The 24,837-nt window shown below is 37.5% G+C and overlaps 1 protein-coding gene across 1 annotated transcript; it reads left to right on the forward strand.

The window, feature by feature from the left end:
* The first annotated feature begins 212 nt into the window (after positions 1-212).
* Positions 213-24,606, forward strand: hsf4 (heat shock transcription factor 4). Its single transcript, XM_074678575.1, has 13 exons — positions 213-338; positions 3,641-3,749; positions 5,107-5,234; positions 6,219-6,343; positions 9,764-9,839; positions 11,677-11,744; positions 12,928-13,027; positions 14,666-14,784; positions 14,976-15,197; positions 15,314-15,431; positions 15,539-15,604; positions 19,260-19,353; positions 21,941-24,606. Exons 1-12 carry the CDS (start codon positions 213-215, stop codon positions 19,317-19,319), a joined length of 1,317 nt encoding a protein of 438 aa, XP_074534676.1. The 3' UTR covers positions 19,320-19,353; positions 21,941-24,606.
* The last annotated feature ends 231 nt before the right edge of the window (positions 24,607-24,837 follow it).

Raw genomic sequence — 24,837 nt, forward strand, 5'->3', positions numbered from 1 at the left:
AGATGGAATCAAACAGACTGAGACAAACTTGGGATTATCAGTGACGGATTATCTGAAGTGGGATTTGGCAAAATGGACTAGCTTTGGTGTATCACATTTACACACATCATCCTCACACACTCACTTACACACACCATCACACACACACACATTACACATACACAGATCTGGTTTTCTGGTTTAAGTGATCTTGGCAGTAAATTGGAGTCAGTATGCAGGAGTCTCCAGGTGCAATGGGAGTAGATGGCAGCTACGCCAGCAACGTCCCAGCCTTTCTCACCAAGCTGTGGACCCTGGTGGAGGATCCAGAAACCAACCACCTCATCTGCTGGAGTGCTGTGAGTCAACCTCAGAACATGCCGTACATGATAGAGGCAAACATACAGTTTACTAAAAATGGATGAGAAAAGAACTGGGTCCTCTTCCTCTAAGCTCTGACTTCTCGTTTTCTAATCAGGTTGTTTAGGTTTTGATCAAACTCTAAGAAAGCGTGATGTTAACAGGCATCTAAGAATCATTTGTGTTCAGATATAAAAACATTTTTCTAGCCTCAAGTAAGCCAAACAAGTAAGCCATATTTATTCAAATGGGGAAGAAACTGATGAAATTCATATTAAACCACCTTGTCGGTTGCTCTGGCAAATACATTTGTCCAAGCAGAATGAAACTGTATTTTCTTCACAGAATTTCCTTTTCCTTTTTTTTCTTTTTTTTTAAATTAATTTATTAATTCCACGGTTAGCTTAGTAAGGGCAGGGATAGGACACTCAAAAGCTGCCCACAGGTAGAGGATGACAGATGTGATGCATATTTTAGTTGACAAATTATTAAAAGTACTTTTTTAATTCAGTTTTGGAGTGTCACCTTGAACTTAAAGAAAACTGTTCCAAAAATAGGACAAGAAAAAAGAGAAAAAAAATTGAATGGAAGTTAAAAAAAATGACAGTTAATCATTTCTATGTTTGTTTGTTTTTTTTGTCAAGCTACTGCAAGAAGGCTGAAGAGCTGTAGGTTGCTGACCCCTGAACTAGGAAAAGAAAACTTAAGAAAAAGTCAGATTGATATTTAAAAAAAATTAAATACATATTAAACTAGCAATTTAATGGTACCATCTTCTTGGATTCTTAATGTGTGGAGTTCATCTAGCCTGAAACTATACTTCCTGCCACTGAGCTGCAAAAACAGCTTCACATACTTTCACAACTGTTGGGCTTGCTAACAGTTTGCCTTTACATGCACTCAAAAAGTGGAAGATGTAAAAGTAAAATCCAACCAGTCGGTTTGATTAGTATTTCACGACACACTTTAATAGAAATCTTTGAGATGCACTATTAAATGTTAATCAATGATCCAGTGAAGTGTTGATGAAGTCCAGATGATATGATTTTTCATTTTGAGAAGGTTTGGTCTCAAGGGTAGAGGTGAGGAAGCTCTGGAAACTGCTGCATGGTGTGTTTTTCTTCAAGAAGTATTTATATTTCAAGAAAAAAATTAAAATAGAGGGTCATTCTTTATGTGAAGTTTGGTAAAAGAACTCTGGGACCTTGGGCTAAAAGTAGAGATAATAAATGCAGAAGAATAGAAGAAGGCAGGATCTGTTGTTATGTCCCTTGTAGCTTTCTGTAGCCAGTTATTGTTGATTTCGTATAACTGCAGGCACTAAATCAATTTCTCAACTGGTCTTCATTTATACAGCACCAGATCACGACAGATATTGTTTCTTAAACTATGAAGTCTTCCTCTTTCATATGTATATCAACAGCAAAAATATTTAAGGGAAAATGACTGTAAGAAAGAAACAGATTTGTGAAAAAACAGTTTGGCAAGTCAACAGAGTTAGATTGGATCTCATGGCAAGAAAAGAATGACAAAGTCTGCAACCAAGAACTGAATCAATAACTCCACTGTACTGAACCACACTGTGAGTTTGTGCTAAGTATGATTCTCAGCTTTTCAGGCCTTTGACAGCAAATATAGTTGAAATTTAAACATAAGCGTTAACTGCACACAGTTGTTTGATCCATTCCTAAAGCCTATTGGTTGGTTAACAGCTCTGGTATCTCAAAAGTGTTGAACACATTAGGGATGTGGAGGCACATAAACAATATTTTCCAGCCTATGAAAGTGAGAAGCAGTGGCCTCCTCAACTTGCTACCAGCTCCTGTCAGTGCTGACAGGAGCTCCCATTAGGAACACTGCTTTCCATGGCATCGTAAGACACAGCTCACACTGCCTCTTAGTAAGAAAAAGGAAAGCTTTTTACTAATGATATGAAAGACTGCACTTTTAAGCTTATGCCATGAGAGGCTTGAAAGCAATGCAGGACGTACCAGGACATTTCTCATTTAATGAAATGAGTTTTTCTCAAAGATACAGACAATTTCAATAAATTAAGGGAAAAAAGAAAAAAAAACAGTCAGTTTTGTGAATGTGAAAAGCAATTTAAAGTCCATATTAAAAAGGGAAATGGTATAGCTCACCATTGTCTATTTATGTATATTCCCAACAATATGAATTTGACCTGTGCGATAACAGAGCTGCTACTTTTTTAAAATTCAATTTAATTCAATTTATACTTTATAAAGTATATTTCTGTAATTTCTTTTTTACTTATTTTAGTGACAGTCTGCAGTTTTTATGCTGTTTCTTTGTAGGAAAGCAAACAAAAAACAGTCCCATGACATGTAAATTCAGTGTGCAGAATCAGCTACTTCATTGTCAGACTATTAGCTGATGAGTCACCATCACAAGGACACAACAACACTGAGTCAGAATGATTCACTTTTATGAATTTCACTCTCTTTTGTAAAAATTTTGCTACCTCTGGTGCAAGTTTTAGCAGGACCTAACACAATACTGCTGCTAAGTTATACTGTGTTTCTGGAAGAGTAGTCGTCCTTTGTGGTATGGAGAAAAAGAGGGGTTGCTTAGCTCTTAGAAAGTATCTCAAACTTACAGTTCATATGATGATTTAATTCTGCTTGACACAAAGGATTTGGCTTCTGACTTATTAACTAAGCCATCAGAAAGTTTATCAAGTAACATATGCCATTCAAAGGCACAATAATAAATCATTAACCCCCCTTTCACTGTTTTAACATTTTTGAGGTTAGAAGTGACCTTGAGAAAAAATAAATTGAAGTGTAATCTGGCATATATCTATCTATCTATCTATCTATCTATCTATCTATCTATCTATCTATCTATCTATCTATCTATCTATCTATCTATCTATCTATATATATATATATATATATATATATATATATATATATATATATATATATATATATATATATATGTATGTATATATATACATATATGATGCACACCTGTCTTAACTCTGTTAAACTTCTCCTATATGGCCCCATCATTTTTCAGATACATTTTTAAAATAAAAACTTGTTGGGATTTCTTTATCTGTTTCATTTACATTTGTTATATTTTTATGTGCTGTAGTTGAATATATCCGCAAAGACTTGTTCTTTTTATCATCCGTCTTTGAAATTCTGTATTTTTGTCAGAAAAATGAAGCAAAGCTATAGAAATGAGCATGAGATCAAGCTGTGATGCTGAATATTTTTGAATTAAACTGAGAATTGCACAGGACTGAATGGTGTTTGTCTTATCTCTGTTTCAGACGGGGACAAGCTTCCATGTGTTTGACCAGGGACGTTTTGCAAAGGAAGTCCTTCCAAAGTACTTTAAACACAACAACATGGCAAGTTTTGTTCGACAGCTCAACATGTGTAAGTAAACTAATCACCTGTATTTAAACCTGTTTTTTAAACAAATAAAGACAAGATTTATTGTTTTATGGGAAAGGTATGATCATTTAAAATTTTGTGCCAGCAATAAGATTCAAACAGTAGGGACAGTGAAATGTTTATTATCCTGGTACATCATCCCTGCTTTTAACAGAAGACCATCTGCTGGAACTTTGAAAGTAAAATGTCACACTTCTGCCTGAAACAGGATATTTCATATGCTCAGAGTCAAAGTCCAATTGATCATATTATCTGTTTCTGTGATAGATAAAGTACTTTCAGTAGATGTTAAGTCATATTTCAAAGTTTCAAGAAAAGAAGAAAAACATTTTTTGTGTATGTATATTTTTGTTTGATACTATTTATACTGTTAATACAATTTATAATATTATGTTTATATTATCGATACTGTTTATATTTATCTATTTTATTTAAATTTATTTGACTCAGGCAATTATGCTATGGGGTTTACAAAATAATGAATTAAATGTGTATAATATATGACTTTGGCAATTGTGTTTTGAGGCTAATGATATGTAGATTTTTGCTTGCACTGCTGAAGCAAGCTAGGTCCCCCCTGAAAAATGCACTGTCGTGATGGCAGCATGTGTTGCCTGCTGTTCAGGAGTGTAATGGTGTTCTCATGAACTGGGAAATTGTGCATTTCAATGCTGTCACAGATGCTGGCTTTTGATCTGTGTGCTCATGAAAAGATAGGTGGTCCTCCTCCTCTGGAGAGTGGAGGACTGTGTATCCATGATTTCCAAAAAAAAAAGATCAATCTTTTGCCGCACATTTTAATGTAGCTGTTTTAAACTGCATTTTTGGATGTGGTGAAAAAAATGCACCCACAGTTATGGTTTTCTCTCTTTTTTTTCCCCCCTTTTTTGTGTCTGTTTTTGACCTTGTCTTTTTTGAACAAGGATTTCTCCAGGTTAAACCATGAATGATATTTTGTTCTGCAGATCATTAAATCCCTAAATTCTTTGCTATCAAACTGAGGCACTTGATTATTGCACTACTGGCTCACACAGTCTCTTGCAGACTGGTGGACCTCTTCCTATCTTTGCGTCTCATAGATGAACACTTAAGAGTACCCTTTTTTACCCACTCTTACAGCTAAGCTGTTGTTATTCAGAGAGTTTCTTCTAGGTTTTTTCCTCTCTGTTTTTTTTTGTTTCAACAATTTATTTGTCTTTTTCGTATTACGTTTTTTTTTTTTTTAAGTTTTAAATCATCATATGCTGTTTTCATTTACATGTTTTTACCTTAAAGAGCCTTGCAACCTTGGAACTGGAAATGCACTTAGTGTTTGTTGTTCTCTTGTGTGTGTGACTAGATGGTTTTCGTAAAGTGGTGAACATTGAGCAGAGCGGCCTGGTAAAGCCAGAGAGAGACGACACAGAGTTTCAGCACCTGTATTTCCTTCAGGGACACGAACACATGCTAGAGCACATCAAGAGAAAGGTATGAACACACAAAGCTGCCAGAGAGCACTAACACCTTTCTGTAATACACTGCCATGAATGACACAAGTGGACTCAAGGATAGCACCTACTACATGGCTGTAAACACATCTGTACTTCAACATTAGACTCACAGAGCAGAGGCTAAATCCATGGTGGCATTTCTAAGAGGCTCTACTCACAGAGAAAATTCATTACATCCTCAAGCAGCACTGGTGCCAAAGAACGGCAGAGTAAACTGAACACATTGACTCTGACATTAAAAGCGCTAATGTTTAGCTAGTTTACACCCAGCTGTCTCCACACTTTAGCCTTGATACAACCTTAACAGCTTGTGGAGGGATGTGAGAGCACGGATTAGCTGCTGAAATTACTTAAAATCACTAGCTCGATGCTTTATAGTGAGAAATGCGTCATCTAATGAAGACCAGCCATGCTAACTGTCGAGGTAAAATTTGTGCTAACACAGAGCTACAAAGGTAATTTAAGGTAGAAAATTAGCCAAAAGGACTAGCTAATTGTGGCTTAGCAACCCATTTTCACACATGTGCTCCTCTCTGATTTCCATTAAGACACTGTTAGATAGCTCACTGCTAATGCTAACAATGTAAAGTTCTTTTGATATTAGCTCTTGGCTAACATTTTGCTGCTGACTCTACATTGTGTGTGAATTTAAGTCTTGAATATATTACAGTATCACAATATTTCAGAATTATACACAAGTCAAATTATCTAGAAAGAATGTGAATTGATACTTTTAGCTAAATGCTTAATTTAATAAGCTAACATGCTAGCACTCATGCAGGTGATTTTCATGGTTGACACTAAACACTGATCACACATAATGCTGATACAGACTTCCTTGAATATCATCCAGCGATTATTATATTTCAGTCAAAGCTGCATATGATGAGCTCGTGGTGCTGCTGGGAATTGAAGTCAAACAGCTTAAAGTGGAATAACTAAAGAGCCTTAATGTGTTCAGGTATCCATTGTGAAGAGTGAAGAGACCAAAGTTCGTCAGGAAGACCTCAGCAAACTGCTGTATGAAGTCCAGCTCCTCAGAACACAACAGGACAACATGGATTGTCAGATGCAGGACATGAAACAGTGAGTACAAAGTGTGTGTTAGTGCCAAACAAGACCTCAGCGCTCTAGTCTATTTCTCTGAACACAAGTCGGCAGCTTCTCTTTTTATAACCATGCTACTGTTTCCCAAGTTGGCCCTCAACCACCACCTCAACTGATCCCGACAGAGTGACTCAGCAGCTATCTGAACATTACTGCAACAGTTTCAGTGTGAATAAGATCTGACCGTCAAACAGACAAAAGCTGGTAACAGTGTCTGATACACAGATCCATGGGGACTCATGAGTACCAAGTTCTGCTTGTATACAAAAGTACTTGACTTTATAAAGTTTCATTTGTATGTAGCCTAATCTCTCCCCCCTTTTATGCGGCTGTTTTCTGTCGTCCTGTTCACTGAGCTGGAACTTAAGAGTTACAGACTTGAGATGAAAAACTTACTATACCAAATAGTTAGCCGAGTTCACTCCAGGAATTCAGATCTGTCTTTGTCAATTAAAAAAGGAAAAAGTTTATTAACCTGTTTTGGATATATTTAAGGATAAAACGTGAAACGAGCACTTGAACAGATTGTTATTCCCCTTGCTAAGTTGGAACAAATCACCCAGCTGGGGAACTGACTTTTTCTCTGGAGGCCATTGTTGCTGAAAATAGCTGCTGTGTGTCATTGTGTGCCAGAGTTGCTTTGTGCTGAGTATTGTTTGCTAATGAGAGGAGAGAATGTTCACCTGCTCACCTGACTAACACACACACACACACACACACACACACACACACACACACACACACACACACACACACACACACACACACACACACACACACACACTAATAACACTCTTGGCTGTTGGAGGTTGCAGGTGTAGGTAGGGTATATTTTTTGAGACCCTAAATGTTTTTTTCTTTTTTTGTGATATTAAAAACAGGTCGTATGTTATGTTTGGGAAAGTGTTTAATTTGTGGTTGCGTAAAATAGAGCTGGCTATATGTGGTACCACTTTTTACCAAGCTACCATTCCATACCTATTTCTGCAGAAGAGGACAGGTATTGGGGTGCATCGGATTTTTTTCAAAACTAAAAAAGTTCTGATGCACCACTTTTTCAATAGCAAATTCAGTCCTTTATTCTTTTTTTGTTTTGTTTTGTAAAATATGGTTTCATTCATAATGAAACTGGAAAAGGGAAATGGGATATACAATGATGTAGGCCACCTGTGACTTACAGATGTCTTTAATATTACACGTCCACCAGAGGCGAGGCAATATGAGACACCTCTTCTTTTGATAATCCATGAGCTCAGGAATACCAGTTAATTGTCAATGAAATTAGAAAAGAAATGAAATCCACTTAGCCTTAGCAAGCCGCTGTCTTATCCCCACCTATTGGGCCAGTGACTTGAAGCTACATTTGTCACAACCTGCAATAACACATCTGACCTCTTAGACTGAATTAACCATTGGTGATGTAGTAAAATAATGCAGAAAATCCTGTTGACTTGTGCAATTTATGACACTTTTTACTTGAACTATATATTGCATCTTACTGCCTTAACTTATCATGTCCAATATTTTCTTATTTTTTCTTCTGTAATCTTCTCTTTGTATATATCCATTTCTATTCAAATCTACCACTCCCATATTTAATTTAACCCAGACTGCTGCTATGTTAGTCAGTGCAATACCTCATGTAAATATTTGTGTCAAGTCATAGGTCACTTATTACCACCTTCTTGTATAGCTCTTGTCTCCATCTGTGTATAGCGTTTAGGGATGGGTACCTTTCTGATTTGAAATGATGCTGTACCGATGCCCGGTACCTGGTGATTGGTACCGGTACTCAATGGTACCACTTTTCTGTACTTTTTTGGCTGTATATTGTAAAAATATCAGTGGCGTGGCGTGGAGATTTTTTTTGAGGAAGCCAAGTGAGACAAAGCCTGTTATCTGTATTTTTTTTTAGGGAGTGGGGTACATAAAAGGCTTTGTTGCAGTTTGTATCGCTATTTCATGTAACGGACCTGTGAGAGTGCCCAGAGAGCGCTCGTTTTACTTACTTTGAACACCGACACACGCCCTTTAGCTCTCCCACCCTCACTCACTCATTCACACATGTACATTGTCCTCTTGACTTAGCTTAAACATCGTATTAATTAATTCAACCGCCCACTTAAACACACAACCGGCCGCTTCGTGCACACTGCTAATGTGCTAACCTCCCTGATTTCATTCAGTGGCTCGATGATGACGATACTGTGATTTGATTGGTTTGAGGCCAAAGACGGGGTGGCTTCCCTTGGCACAGTCTTGGTCAATCACAGATGAGCAGTGTCATGACCACGGCCTCATCTGATTGGTTAATCATTTTTGTTTTTTTCATCAAGGGATGCCAACTCTGCTTGGCTTCCTTGCGGACAACAGCGTGCAGTATCATATTTTCACCACGCATTCGACACAGAACATTTACGAGGGCGCTGTTTTACACATTGTAAAATGCTCAATAAGTAGAGGAGAGGAATAAGGAAGAGATGACGGTGACAAAACACAGAAGAAGTATCGAAACTGTTAAAAAGGAATATTTTCATTAAATCACAGCTGCAGTCTAAAAAAAGAGAGGAAGCATGGCTTCCCTTGGCCTCTGGGAGAAAACGCCACTGAAAAATATCAATTTATTTGAAAATGAAATATATACTTTTTCAATTTAACATATTTCTTCTTTAATGTATAACCTTATAATGCTGTGTTCATGTCCAGTATGAATAATTGCCCACTCTTCCACTCCCTCACAGTCACAAGGATACATTTAGGTACCTAAACATGGTACCTTTTGATTTCACGTGAATTGATACCTGGTACTTTTGACAGAATTTGGTCAGTACCTATAAAAGTTCCTAATGTGGTACCCATCCCTAATAGCACTTTGTATATATTTCATATATTTATATATTTATACTGTCTACAGTTTTATACAAGGTCTGTTAACACTGTTGGAAGACACTGCAACAAAACTTCATTCCAAATACACTGCTTTGTAATTTGTGAGATGACGATTAAGGGAGTCTAAGTCTAAACAATAACTTAAGTTCTGCTCCATCAGTTTTAAGATTTAAATAAAGACAGTGGCCATAGTTAATGGGAGATGATCTACATAATTATATGTTAAAAATATTACCGGGCTAAATCGGCGATCTCAACTGTTTGGCTCACTGGGAACTGCAGGCTAAACCTGTTTTTAGTATTTAAAGAAGTCGGAAAGGTTTGTACTGTAAGCTTCATTCATAGGATGAAAAAAAAGTGGAGCTTGTGAAATTTTGATCAACTGATTGTGCCTGTAAAACCAGCAATGTTTGGACTGATTGGCTTCTGATTTGGAGAAAATTGAACCAACTTCCGACTATGCTTCTTTCCTCTACCACCATTACCAATAACTTCCCTTTTCCTCTGCAGGCAAAATGAAGTGCTGTGGAGAGAGGTAGTCTCACTAAGGCAGAACCACACACAGCAGCAGAAAGTCATGAACAAGGTCAGTTCTAATGCATTTATATGTGTGTAATCCAGAGTCATTTTTTGTTATATAACACTTTTCAAATGAGTCACACTTGTTGCTGTTCTCATAACTGAAACGACCAGCCAGTTCTTGTATCATGTTGCATCATTTTGGGATCTTCTTTTTCAAAAAGGGATTGTGATGAAATTCTCATCACAGTCAGGAACTAAATTGTTTGAGATTCTCATGATTTAACTTTGCTTTGTAGTCTTCACATCATGGGAATCAATGGCCCTAATCTAAATTTTAACTGAATGTTAACTGATTAAATCATAGCACTGTGAGAAAATCCCACAGTACTTTTTCTTCACCCGCATCACAGACTGACAGGCTGTATAAAATGTTGAGATTGTTTTCAAATAATTTCAATACTGTGTGTTTATGTCATTGAAAATAGTCAATACAAGACCTATCAAATATTGGAAATGTTTTTTAATTTATTATTTTATGAAAAGCATACAACCATTTCAAATTTAGCACAACAAACTAGTGAGAAGATTGTGCAATGGTTTAAATGAACAGAGCTTAACAACTTTATTAGACCACCTGTCATACGTAAAGAGAAAAACCATGCAGCATCATGAATTACTTTAATTTGGACTCTTTCTACCTCAGTGAGTTTTCTATGCTCAACCATTTTCTGAGAAGTCAAAAAAGACTCAAGAAATAAACACTAAAGTGTTTTTTTTAATAATGATGTGTTGCTGTGTTGCAAAACAGTAACATTTTCGAATTCATGGATAACAACAATTTCAGCATTAAAGATATTATTTTAGTTAAGTAGACGGAAGTAGTTCAACAGTTTCAGAATGATGTTCTTCATTGTAAAAATCATATTATTTATCATTTAAAGCACATAATGTGCTCTGGAAATTAAGAAAATTTAAAGACAACTTGGTAAAGAAAAGGACAAGACATAATATGTTACTGGATAGCAGTTATCCTTGGCTCCTCAGACAGCATGCAAATGAAAAACAGACATGAATTTGTGGTGGAAATAACTGCATGAGCCTAAAATCCCTTCCAAAAACACAGCTCATCACTGCATCCACAGTTACAGCTTGAAAACTCAGCCCATGTCGAATCCACTGGGAGATTGAGATATTTTTTTTTTATCTTACTGCAGAACAAAAACTTGTAGGCACACATTTTTTTGTGAAAGAAAAAAAAATCAGGAAATTTGGGCTTTATAATTGTAAAGTCTTACATCGATGCAGTTTGTGTTGTTTTTGGCGCCCCCTGTGGTCAGAATGATGCGGTTCAACCCTTTACTGATTTTTTATTCCCGTACATGTGTTTGAGTAGCTTTTGTAAATAAATCTCATTATGATTTCTTTTGACTTTCAACTGACAAATTTTAAAATCAGTGCATCAAATTGGAGAGAAGTTATTGAAAAATAGTGTTTGAAGCAGCACTTTGGTAAAGGGTCTGATTAATGTCCATATCAATGACTAACAGCAATTTAAGTGTCAACAATAATTCAAAAAGACTAAAAGATGATAAAATAGTAATAAAATGCTTTTTAATTCACTTCACGCCTTAAAACCTACTTTTTACCTCTGACCATAAACTGGATCTGACTGTATTGTCAGTTAAGAGCGAAACAGGTCATGACTGAATACTTAAGTAGAAAATCTGATCCACCAAAAAACTTTGAAAAATAACAAATTACTTTAAACTGTTGTAATCTTTTTTGTTCTTATTAACTATGTATTTTATTTTATTTTTATTTAGTTATATGTATCAGGACGTATGTGAGTCAGTGTGGAGAGGATGCTGATTCATGCTGTGTGTTTTCTCTCTCTTTACCAGCTGATTCAGTTTCTGTTCAGCCAGATGCAGTCCAACACACCCAGCACTGTGGGCCTGAAGAGAAAGCTGTGAGTTCACACACACACACACACACACACACACACACACACACACACACGTGCACACATACAGCAGTGTAATCAACAAAAGTGAGACAAACAGGGCCACAGTGGGGCAGAGGGAAGGGCTGGCTCAGCTGACAAACTGAACAATCTAACTCAACAAGCGCTGTGAATGGCGACAAGTGCTGAATCAGTCACTCAGACACAAACACACACACACACACACACATCCACACACAGTGAAGGCAGAGCAGAGTGCATGACCCTGCTACAGCCCCAGTGTGTAAAACGCTGGTTCAGCTTTGCTGCTGAGTGTGAACAAGGCCGACATGAGAAAGGAAAGGCATGCTGAAATACAAAAAGTGCTGTAGAAAATCTGTTTCAGGGTCAGTGTAATACCTGGCAGAGGTGCAAATTTGCACCTTAATGATGGCTGTGTTTGTCCTTCAGACTTTCAGAGCCTCTCTGAATTTCCACCATTGGATTAAGGGTTTAACAGCACTCCGGGCCTGTGTATGATATCTTTCGCACTCATCTACCAACATTTAGAAGGGTTAAAAAGTCTGAAAACAGAAACAAACTCACAGCCATGTTTTTGGCTCTGTGAGGCCACCCTTTAAGCACCAGAGGGGATTCTGGGTAAGGGCTAACATCATCAGTTGCAGTTTAACAGCTGCATATGTTGATGTCCATGTGCAAGATCTTTGCTCTGCATTTTACCATTCTATCAATGCTGTTAAAGAATAACAAGAATGATAATAGTTTCTCAGGTATTTCTACCTTTCTAAGCTTTGCCAAAAGTGTGTTTAAATATTACCATTCGACCTAGTGTCATAAATCCGGGACCATTGATGTGCACAGTCTTTGATTTGATTTGATTCAAACAGTCATGACAGTTGATAAATGTCAGCTTCACTTTCAATTTTTGGTGAAGAAAAACTAGAACTAATTAAGTAGTAGTTAAGAAATCAAGTAGGACTTCATCACCTTTCACAGATTTTAGTTCAACATTTGTGCTATCCAGTATCTTTAAAATATCAGAAATGCTGCTAAAGCACTAAACAGATGCCCAACCAATATGGTTCCTATCTGTGACAGTTTTACCTTCAACATGTAAAGATAATATTATTATTGCCTTGGAATGACTTGATTTGTTTTACTGAAAACCTCATAATCAATGTTTGCTCAGGCCCCTGATGTTGGATGATGGCTCTCCTAGCCCTCCTGCCTCAAAGTTCAGCCATACTCATCCAATGGAGGCCATGCATGAGACCTTCTACATCCAGTCGGTGAGTTGAGATTGACCTGATATGTTTAACAATGTGCTCCAGTTCATGTGAAGCTCAGTATTCATGTGCCGAATTGTCAAAGTGGCTTAATGAGTTTAAAAATAAACCACAATTCTCTTTTTGGAAAGTTAATCTCCCACAGGATTGTTTGAGTTTACTTTTAGTACTTTGCAGCCTCTCTCTGTGATAGATTGTGCTGAGAGCTATAACAAGTGAGCAACTGAAGCTGCTGACCTTACTCACTCAGCACAAATGGAGCTGGCAGCGCCATGCTGTAAACATAAACTTTGAAGTTACCGACTGGCCTTTCTAAGTGCTTGGCCATGTCTGGATTTTAAATTAATGTTTGAGTCAGTTGATTTAGCACACAGCCATTTCTTTTGAATGATTACCTTCTTCAGCATTTCAGGACATTAATGTTGTCTTTAATTTAAATTTAAGGGGTTCTTTAAATTTTGCTCATCAACAATATACATTTTATTTATTTAATTATTCTGTGGAGAATTACTGTCAGCCTGCCTCAACCAGCCTGTCTATTATTCTTTCACCACTAGAGGGAAACATTGTGCTGAGGTATGGAAGCTGCTCTGCTGCATCTCAGAGAACATAATCACAGCATGTGTTAGACCTAAGATGACTTTTTCTGTATCCTAGTTTGTTAAAAATAAATAAATAAATAAATAAATAAATAAATAAATAAAAAAAACTCTCCTATTTAAAAAAAAAAAAGAATACTTCCAACCAATTAATTAACTTCAAGGTAACCAGGTAACTTCTAGGTAAATGGAGGAAGTAAGGTGAACATCCCTGCTGTGAAGAACATAATCACAGTTTCTGTCAGTTTCCTGATCCACTTTGTTCAAAACAAAACAGACAAACAAAAAACACCTTTTTGACCCTGCATGACATCATAGACATAACATTACCTCCTCATACATTCAGGCAAATGTTCATTAGATAAACATTTTAAAATGCACCTGACACATAAAACACATCATTCCTTTATAGTCAAAGACTAAAGGCTGAATCGACTGCTGCTCTGCTAAGCTAGGTTTTTGAACACTACTTAATGAGCAGCTGCTGTCGATCTTGGTTGTTTTTTTTTTTAATGTGTTTCATGCCTTTTTTTCAGCCAGAGAACTGTGTCAAACCTCTGTCTTGTTAACCTATGAACAAGGTTATCTTAAGAAAAAAAAGTGGGATTGATATAGAGGAAAACTAGAAAGAACATTTGCTAAAGCTAGCTGTAGCTTGTCGCTAACTCCCCATCCTGCATTTACTCATCACAGTTGCTCTGGCTGTAGTTGTCTGTTTCTCTGACAAGGAACAATTTCATTCAACTGGGTTTATAGCTCAGAGGTGTCCAAGCCAAAGTGCCGTTATGCTTCAGTATGACACCAGATTGTAAGGATGTATTTCTCCTCCGTGCTCGATTTGAAGAACAGTCCAATCCTGTGCAATATAAGTTTTTTTTTTTTTTTTGCTTGTGGGTTTGTCCTTCTAAATAATTTACTATCATAGTTTTTTTTTTGTTTTGTTTTTTTTAAAAAGACACACTTTTGACAAGAATAAGTGAAAGTGTTCCCAAAGAAAAAGACTACAAACAGCAAACACAACTCAATCCTGCCTTTTTTCCAGCCATCCAGTGATACAGCGTCCTGCTCTACCAGTGGGCTGACAGGAGGACCAATCATATCAGATGTTACTGACATGACTCAGGCAAGCATGGCTCTCCAGATGCAGCCTGATGAGACCAGGTGAGTAATATGAAGATATAATAATAATAATAATAATAATAATAATAATAATAATAATAATAATTATTATTATTATTATTATTATTATTATTATTATTATTATTATTATTATCATTATTATTATTATTATTATTATTAAGGCCATTAGTGATCAGCACTGTTTGAAAAGCAATACTCACCACTTCAAACAGGGAGAAGTGTATGATGCTAATCAAAGAGGAGCCTGTGAGTCCAGGAGTGAGAGGAGCAGGAAAAGGAGCCAGTGTGGCGGCAGGGGAGGCTGTAGCTTTGAACAACTCCTGTGAGGTGTGCTCCTCTGAACCTCCAGTCCTCCCAGTTGCGATGGTCCAGTCCGTTCTGGAGGGGAGGGGCTCTGTGGCGGAAAGGAGGAGTAAGAGACCTGCTCTGGACAGGTGAGTTGTTACTCCAAATGTTGGTTGTGCAGATTTTTGATGAGTTACAGATTGTCTGTTTTAACATTTTAATACACATCTAATTATCTATTATTAATCACTTTTTGTTTTTGAAGGGTGGAGGTTTCAGATGCTGTGGAGAATGTGGACATGAGTCTAGAGGAGCTTCAGCAGCTGCTGCTCAGGAGCCATCAGCAGAGTGCTGTGGAGGCTGGGTCCAGCACTGTTATTGATGTAAGAAAAACTACAGTATACAAAGATATAATCTTTAAAAAAACAACAACAACAACAAAACAACAACAACAACAACTTCCTCTATGTCTTCCTCTATCCATCTGCAGCCCTTCAGTTTAAGCCTGCCTCTAACAGAGTGGAACTTCACAGAAATGGAGTCCAACCTCAAATCAGTAAGTTATACACAGAAAGAAACCTGACAGTTGATAATTGCTGGATGTCTGCCTGTGTTGTGTTATTCTACAGCAGAAAAGGTTAAATGTAGGAGGGTTTTGATTAAAACCTGAGTCTGTGTTAGTTTCTGGTCATGTCTCTAAATCTTCCACATCTATTGTCCGTGATGACAGTTTGTGACTGTCCACAAATGTAGTCTTAAATCATAGATGCAGAAAAGTCAGTGATGTCTCTGGTCCAGCTGATGTAAAGTGGATTAAAGCTAAGTGGAAATTTATCGTTCAGTAAGATAATACAAAATTTGACATTCTATTTAGAATTTATGGATGCTGCTTATTTCATTTATTTTAAAATCTGCCAGAAACCCTGATGGGCATACATAGGTAATGATGACAGGAATGAGGATGCTGGGTTTGGGAATCAATGACAGTAGCCACGTATACATGAACCCAAATGTTCCGCTTGCATTTGGTTTATTTACTCAAACGGAAAGAATTAAACCTTTGTATACACCTCAATCTGAAAGAAAAGTGCCAATCCAAATGGACATTTAATCAGTTTCACAGGGGTGGAATATTTCTTTCTCCAAACCGGTTGAGGTATCATGTATCCACTCAAACGGAAAGTTGTCAGGGTGCATTCTTTCAGCGCATGCTCAGATATGATGTAAGCCGCAACTAGAGATGTTCCTCAATTTGTTACCAATGGTTTACGTTTGTTTGCGCATGCCCTATTGACTTTTTTGTTGGATTATAGCGGGGCATGTAAACCACAGATTGGAATATTCCTTTCCATGTATACTATTGTTTTCGGAAAAGTCATTCAGAAGATTCCATTCAGAAAGACGAACTTTCCCTGTTCATTACGTAATGTGCAACAGTGATTATTTTTACAACCACACTCATCTGCTTCAAAAGAAATGTCTCAAAAACATCAATAGTGGCTTTTTCAGACTGTTTAATGGTCTCCAGTAGACAGGTATGTGGATCATGGTGCTCATTAGACAAGTGTACAAGCCATGGTCCCCATACAGCAGGTATACGGACCATGGTCCCCATATGACTGTTGTACAGATCATAGACTCCAGTAAAAATGGCACAGGGACCATGGTCCCCAGTAGACAGGTATGTCAATAACGTAGGGTGACCAGGTGTCACACTTTAAGCATTTTAATCACTTTTCCCACGTCCCGCAAATCAAGACGATGTCCCGCATTTGATTGGCTGTTGCGATCCAACCTGCAGCAGTCTCCTTTCTGATAGCATGATTTTCATCTAATAGCTTAAAGAGGGATTTTACCATTATATTTGTCTGTTCTCAATTAATATAAACGTACGTGTGGCGTCAGCAGTTCATCAGCCTGTCAACTGCATCCTCCTTACCTCAGCCCACTGACACAAAAAAGAAAGGTAAAAACTCTTAGACACCAAAATGCAGATTTTGGTGGAAAAACAAAGTTCCTTTGAGAAAAAAGGAGCTGGGAACATGATTGTTTAAGGCCCAAATCACTGTGGGGTGATTCACAATGAGTGTTTTGGTAACTTGATCCAGTATTTCTCCACTTTGCATGGAGGTGAGTGTGATGTGAAGCGACACAAGTCATGATGTAAAACTTACAAAAAACGTAGAAAGTTAAGATGTTGTCACTTGTGCCTTTTTGTGTGCCTTTGCACAGTTTACCTTTAAGAGCTGAGAACACACACTGAATGTAATGTATTGCTGATACTCTAAATGTTTACAATCACAATATTTCACAAGCTCTGAGAAACTTCAGGTTTATTTTTGAACTTTTACAAGTAGATTTTTTAATATTTTTTATGAGTATCATTTACTGTGACAAATGCATTTCCTGTCTTTTGAATAGGAAATATACGGTTATAAGCTTGGTCCCAGAAATATTAATGTATCAGGGTTAGATGGACATTATTTAAAAATATAGCCTATGTTTAAGCATTGTAGTAACGTTTCCCACATTGTCCCACATTGTCCCGTACAAACACACTCCTTGTCCCACATGTGGCTTGTAAGCACCTGGTCACCCTACAGTTGTGGTGCCTATTAGAGAAGTAAGTAGGCCACGGTACCCATTAGACTACTATACAGACCATGCCCCCATATATAACATGGATACAGACTGTGATCAGGGCCTCAGAAAAAAACAAAACAACCTCTGGATACACACTAAGATAAAACACTGAACTTTTTGATCAGTCAGGTAACAAGTTGAAACTCACTTCAATTAAATAAAAACTGTAATTTCATTGGATAACACCATAACACAGCTATAACACAGGAGCACTATTTTGGCCCCTTCTGCAGAGTGTGTCCCTTAAATCTCAAAGAGCCCTCTGCTAAACCTGCATGCCGGCAGTGATTTCATTGAAGTCCAACTTTTTTGGGACCTTGCGGTGAATACACAGGGTGATGCCGCTGCTCTGTCCATCAGACACATTGTGGAGTCTAAAACTCCTCTGATGTGGTCTACCCTTAAACGCCCGCCTCACCACCAGCAGCTGTGGCAAGAAGATCCTCGGATACAGACATTCAGCAAAAAAAGGCTTTGAATCTGCATTTTAGAGATTGCATTTGACAGCTTGAGCGGAAAAAAGTTGAGGGAAAATTGCTGCCACCAAATGATAAATGTTTAATAAACCAATTTCAAGGAGTGAATATTTTTTGCCTGTTAAGCAAAGTGAAATTTGTCCTCATCAGTGAGCGTGAACATCATCTAAATGACTGCTCCTGGTGTGTGATGCCCAAACCAGTGGTTCTGCTGTTGCGACATCATGTTAGAAACATAATTGTTGCTCTCTGTCATTTCTCACATGATTGCTCTCCCTGCTCAAGACAAACGTTGCTTTGTCGAAAAATCATTTTTCAGTGCCTCTAAAAGGAGCTGCCTTGAATTAATCACCCCATTTCCATCTTTTTGTTTCTGTATCTTGCATCATCTTTCTGAAATTATCCAACATGAATAATCTTTGGGTTGGTGTTGTGGTGTATGTTGGTGTGAAGCAATATGATATATGCACTGAAGCTTCTACTGGAGAGGGACACGTAGCATTTCTTAACATGATTGATTTGTTTGATAACTTAAACTTTTTATACCATCTTTAGAGTCATCTTTTTCCTCTCAGCTCATTCTGGTATCAGAGCTGCAGTGATGGCAAACTGATGTTACTCAATACTTGTTTGCTAATACAAAAGTAAATCATAACATTTCATCACACTGCGGTTTTCACACATCATCCACAGATGTATTTATCGTTTTGTTCACACAATCAGCACCGCTGCCTGATAATTACGAGAGCTGGAGGATTTTTCACAACCGGCTCCTGTCTGTACAGTTTGCTTTGTGCTCCAGTCGTCCATACCGTTACACAAAAAGGCATTCTGTTCCACTCTAATGAGCATGTGCAGACCGAGAGCATCTTATTTTCCCCACAAAAGATCTGTGATTGCTATCAAATCGTATATCGTTTCATATTTTCATATGAAAATCACTGGTGCTTTCTTAGAAAAGGCTTTCCTGTGGTTTGCACTTTTTTTCTGAAGAGTTTTTTTCAGAGGCAGTCGTGTCTTACACTCTCTCTGGCCACTTTACTTACCATTGTGATTTCCTTCTTGATGTACGCATGTGTTTTTCCTCCACAGTACATGTTCCAGAACCAGGAAGCCGAGGCTTTTCCAGCGCCTGGCTGTGAGGAGCAGTGATCGACCTTTGAAGTGGACTGTTTTTTTTCTGGAGGTAAATTTTGTCACCGATTTATAACATCATTTATTTTCAGGGGACACATTTTCCATACAGAGCTAAGTCTGTAAAGCATAAGCTATTCATTTTTTAGATATCTGTTAAAAATCCCATTAAAACACTCAAACTAGCCTTGAGCTTGTACCTAACTTGACCAGCCTTTCTTTGGAACCTGTTTTTTAGAAAAGTATCAAGTCCCCAAGAACTCGAGTTTGATTTACATCATTGGGTTTCTTGTATCAAAAGTGTATAAATAAAAAATGAGGTACTTAAATTAAGTTTCTGAACTTCTGATAACAGAAACAAACAAACAAAAAAAACATTTTATTGGTTCTGGTTTTTATTTTTTTATTTCTGCTGTTAAAATTGACATTTTATAAAAGGAGATCCAGTGGCTTTTGAAGCCAGCCTCAAGTGGACACTTGAGGAACTGCGACCCTTTGCACATTGCATGGCTGCTAGTTGAGGATATTTACTTTATTTTTCAGCTCCTGTCACTATTTTTATTTTACCTCTTCCTGCTGTATTCACTTATTAAGGCTGTTGCTTCACTTCTGTCAAACTTCTGCAGAAAATAAAGCTGAGAAACTGTCAGTGGGATGAACTGAATTCCAGCACTTCAAAACGCCCCCATTGAAAGTCATTTCTTCAAGTGAACATTATTGAAGCAGTTTGAGAGAAACCGTGGTCTTGGTCTCTTCATTTGCAGGCAGTGAGACTGCTTTTATCACTCAGGGGAACTCTGTCTTCCACAGAGGAGGAGGAAGGCAGAGGTAAGGGGGAGCTACAGTATGAAGACATTGGCAGATAAAAGCCTATTGGCCACTGGTTGTACTTTAACCTCAGTCAGTTTTTGTCGGTGTGGGATGTAAAGCCATCATATATATTGTGTGTGTGTCTGTGTGTGTCTGTGTGCATCAGATGATCAGAAGGAAAACCTGTGTTTTCATACAAGACACAGTGATGTGTATGATCCTAAACCAGAGACAAAATGCAATGCAACATGGGACACTGAGTTCAGCTTTTTCAGAGAGGCTGAAGTAGCATGTGCTTAAAAAGATAGTCACAATAATCAAGAACAGATAATAAGTTTGGCGGAATGAGTCTTTTTTTTAACAACAGAAAAACACTTGTGTTTCTGTTAAAAAAAAAAACCCAGCTTCACCCTCAAGTTTTTTAGTCAGACTCTTAAAATAAGACAAGATACGCCTCTATTCGTCCCACAACAGAGGACTTTACAAAATCTATCTAAAAGATAGGTTTTCATCCAAGGGAACACCCAGTTATTAAAAAGTTGACATCTAGTCATCTCATTAGTTGAAGTTTTGATCTGACTGTCAGAGATCACAAATAGAAAAGGACCCAACATGGTTCCTTGTGGGACACAATTTTTAAATGTTCAAAAAGAATAGAATAGAATAGAACTTTATTGTCATTGTAACAAGTACAACGAAATTCAAGTCACAGCAGCAATCATGAAAACAAAAGTAAGAAAGTGTATAGAAAGTGTATAAAGGTCCATAAGAAAATAGATGATGACAGCTTGTCCATCATTCTCCAGTTCAGCCAGCCTCCACCTCCACAGGGTCCAGGACTGAGCTTCTTCAGCAGTCTGTTCAGTCTCTGTCTCCTGGATCCTGTCTGGTCACTGCAGGTGAAGCTCTTCCAATGTGGTGTTGGTGACTGATGTTAGCTCTGTTAGCCATGTCTGTGAATAGCATGACGCTACTCTGCCCTCTGGTATTCCCTCTATTGATGGGTTAGCACGGTTAGCTCGTCGATCCTATTGGAGATAGATCTCACGTTCTCAATAACGAAGGAAGGACAGGTCCATGTCATCACTTCTTAGCTCACACCTGAGAACCAGCACGTTATCTTCTCCTCACTTTGTGGGGAAACATCAGGCCTTACACCAGTTAGCATTGACATGCTACAGGCTGCTAACAGCTGAGTTCACATGTAAACAATGCAGCCATGGTTACATGTAGGATCTCCAGACAAACACAGGAGAAAAGTAGTAAAAATATCACTGAAACTACAAAAAGTTTGGTGTCCATGACCAACAGATAAGCCATAAGGCATAAGATAACAACACTGAAACATTTCCTCTGACTGCTTGGGTGCTTTTAAACCACCGAAAAGTTTTTAGCATAAACTTCCATCCACTAGCGCCACATTATTCTTTCATAGTTAGTCAGACAGACATCATCAACTAAGTCAAAGTGAGGGCAGAGCCTGAATAAACATGACTGTTCATTCAAGCTAAAGGCTTCACCCACCCTGCTTTTGTTTTTAAATACATAAGATCTATAAAGATAAATAAATACAATTATTGTTTAAGCTAGTGTCCAATCATTCAGATTAAAATATACTGACTGTCAGTGTTTGGGGGTACAGTGTGTTTATATGAGCGTTTTCGTCTTAATACTTGTCCCTAATGAAAGCACAGCATCCCTGTTGTTATTTAATCCACAACCCAAAACTTCTTTCAGCCTCCTGTCTCCTCCTGTCAATGTGTAAACATGAAGGTGCTGTATGAGGCTGTCAAACTAAATGTTTCATCTCTTTATGTTTCTCTCCTTAGGCCACAGAAGCTGCTGTTTTCCCTCATTATTACACTGCATGAGTAGGATCCCAGGGCCCTGCCAGGCTGTTTCTCACCCGTGGCTTTATTTCTTTTCTTTACATTTATCTAGCTACAAAATGCAGCATTTACAAAGCACGTTTCCTTCCTTATGTTTCTGGGTTGGATACTCCCAGTGGATCTCCAAGTTACTACTTCTGTTTACATTACTGCTGCCTGCATGAGGAAACATACTGGCCTTCCCTGTACTTTCACATAGTTACTTTGACAAAGTGTGTTGAAATATAATCTACTCCAGTATTAAGCCAATAGGGTGCAGAAAGTGCATTCTTGGCTGCAGCACTTTAGTATTTGTGTGAGAGGAAGTTTCTGCTTGTATAAGTGATATTTCCTTCCAAGTGTATAAAGAATTTATTACTGATGTACAAATGAATATTTTAATGATCTCATCCTTATAAAATTATAACGTTCCTGTATCAAAGAAGAAGAAAACTTTAAGTAGAAGTTAAGAGGCAATGTAGCATTTTGTATATTAGAATCTATGTGATTTCTTTTGGTCGGTGTTTAACGGTAGAAACAGTAAGAGCTCCTCAGTGCATTTGAAATGATGATACATGTTTGAGGATAGATCTGGCTGAGAGAGAGCCTCCTGTGAAATCTGTATAAAAACCTTTAGTTGTTTCAAAGTATATCATGATAGGAGGCCAAAACACTAAAGAGCTCACCTAAATGTATCTTTGCACAGGCCTGACATGTAGCCAGAGATTTAAAGTTACTTCTCTTCTGTCCATTTAAATGTGAAGTTTCAAGGAAATATTTAGGATAGACTTCTCATTTGACAAAACCATGAACAACACTGCATTTTGCACAATCTGTTTCATTAGCTATAGTATTACTTTCTGTTTTTAGGTAACCAACTCTTGTTGCGTAACAGATGCATGTTTGTTAAATAGATATAGACCTAAACAACAGTGTAGTTAGAAACTCAAAAGCATAATTTGGTCTAAGAGACAAGAAGTCTTGCATGGTATGGTACCACTTTTTAAAATTGGAAATAAACACGCCAGTTGACCTCTTGAGTTGGCACAAAATGTTGATCCTGGTTGACAGTCAAAGACTGCTGCTTTCATTCTTTGTGGAAAAAAAAGAAAAGAGAAGAAGAAAAAGACACAAAAATATGACATTTAACTGTGAGCCGTTTTTTTAAGGAGGTGTTATTGTGGCTCACTTTTTAATTAACATATGGTGAAGTAGTAACAAAAAAAGCTGCTTTTAACTGCATTTAAATTCTCTGGGTGATCGAAAAATGTACTGGTTCTGACAGGAAAAGGATATTCAGTGTAAAATAGAGTCCTGAGCATTTGATGCTACTGTTCAAGGTTAAACTAAACACAGTTATTGGAAACTTACTAGAGTTGAGTTAAATCGTGCAATGCTGTACAGAAACGTGTGACTCACAAAATTGCAATATATGGATGACCATGGGAATGTAGGTAACAGTAAATGTGAGTGGTGGACTGGAAAACACCGCAGGAAGATGCACTGCAGTAGGATATTGTTAGCCTGTGAGACTGAAAGCCCTGCTGTCTCTTCATACAAGCCTCATATTTCTGTGGTTATTCGAGTAAGGTGCATGCTAGATAACCTTTGCTAAGCAAAATGTAAATGCAGCTTCAAGACTGCATTTTAAGCTCAACATACCAATGGGCTTTGAAGCAACTGAGTAAATAGAGACTTTTTCAGAGAGCCAGACAAGGCTGCTGTAAGCAGGGCTAAAATCAGTGCAGCAGTTTCCACTAGCTCGTTACATTGTCTCACAAATGCATCCTAAAAATAATCCTAGGTTAACTATAACTTTGATTTACGGTGAGTCCAACTATTAAAGTTGTCTCAACTCATCATCAGAAAGATTGGCTCAAGGAACTGAAAGGACATGTTAGTATTACTTACCTAAATTACCAAACAGATGTGCTAAAATAATGAAATCTATTACAAGTTGCCTCAGCAGGTTAACATTTCTGGAATGGTCCTTCCTTTTCAGTGCATGCTTCAGGGAGACACAGTGAGTTGTGGTGTATAACAAGTGAAATTGCACTAAAAAACATAAGTGTATGAGAGTATGATATATTTATGACTTGGCACATATTCTTGTTTCTGAAAATGGTATGAGTGTTCATGATTTTATTTTCCAAGGAGTGATAAATACATTCATTTGCTTTTGTGTTCCTCAATTATTCTGTTTTCCCTTTTAATAATTTGCACTGGAAATGATCAGATGTGTGTTTAAATCATATTTATGCTTGTCAGGATTGCTGATAAATAAGCATGTATTTTTGTAAACTGAGTGAAAAGATCTCTGCTATAACAAAGCCTGGCAACTCCAAAAGCACTTCTGCACTAAGAGCGGTCACTCGTACTTTGGAGTTTAAATCTTCAACATTATATATGTGACGTCAGCAAACTGACAGCAGAAAAAAAAAACTCTCTTATCACAACAAAGTACACCATGGCCATCTTAGTGCATCTGTTTTTAGAAATGGGCCATAACTGACTGAAAATGTGAATTGTTTTGACTTGATTTTGCTAAAGTTAAGGTGTATCGTTACAGAGGCTGAAACAAACCAAACATAAATTCCACTTGTTTATGACACATTTTGATTTGTAAAATCAAATAAAAAACTTACAGAAAGCTATCTCAGTGGTGTTGCTTTCTTTGTGTTGTTTTCATCATGTGTGCAATTGAACATGCTCCGATCCTGGCTCATACCATGTTTGGGGTTATTTGTGAGAGAAAACTGGGTCAATAATAAATACTCAATAGATACTCAAACTCTCAAGAGAAATTTCTTTAAATGTAGGGGCTGCAGTAACTTTCTTTACTTGTTAGTAAACACAAC

The sequence above is a fragment of the Halichoeres trimaculatus genome, unplaced genomic scaffold (genome assembly GCF_033239565.1).
Source record: "Halichoeres trimaculatus isolate MK-OKI-2021-1 unplaced genomic scaffold, fHalTri1.1 fHalTri1_scaffold_10, whole genome shotgun sequence".
NCBI lineage: Eukaryota > Metazoa > Chordata > Actinopteri > Labriformes > Labridae > Halichoeres > Halichoeres trimaculatus.

Coding starts and splice junctions, on each gene's coding strand:
- hsf4 (XM_074678575.1), top strand. CDS start 213: ATGCAGGAGTCTCCAGGTGCAATGGGAGTAGATGGCAGCTACGCCAGC. Junction 5,235..6,218: donor TAGAGCACATCAAGAGAAAG/GTATGAACACAC, acceptor TAATGTGTTCAG/GTATCCATTGTGAAGAGTGA. Junction 15,432..15,538: donor GGTCCAGCACTGTTATTGAT/GTAAGAAAAACT, acceptor ATCCATCTGCAG/CCCTTCAGTTTAAGCCTGCC.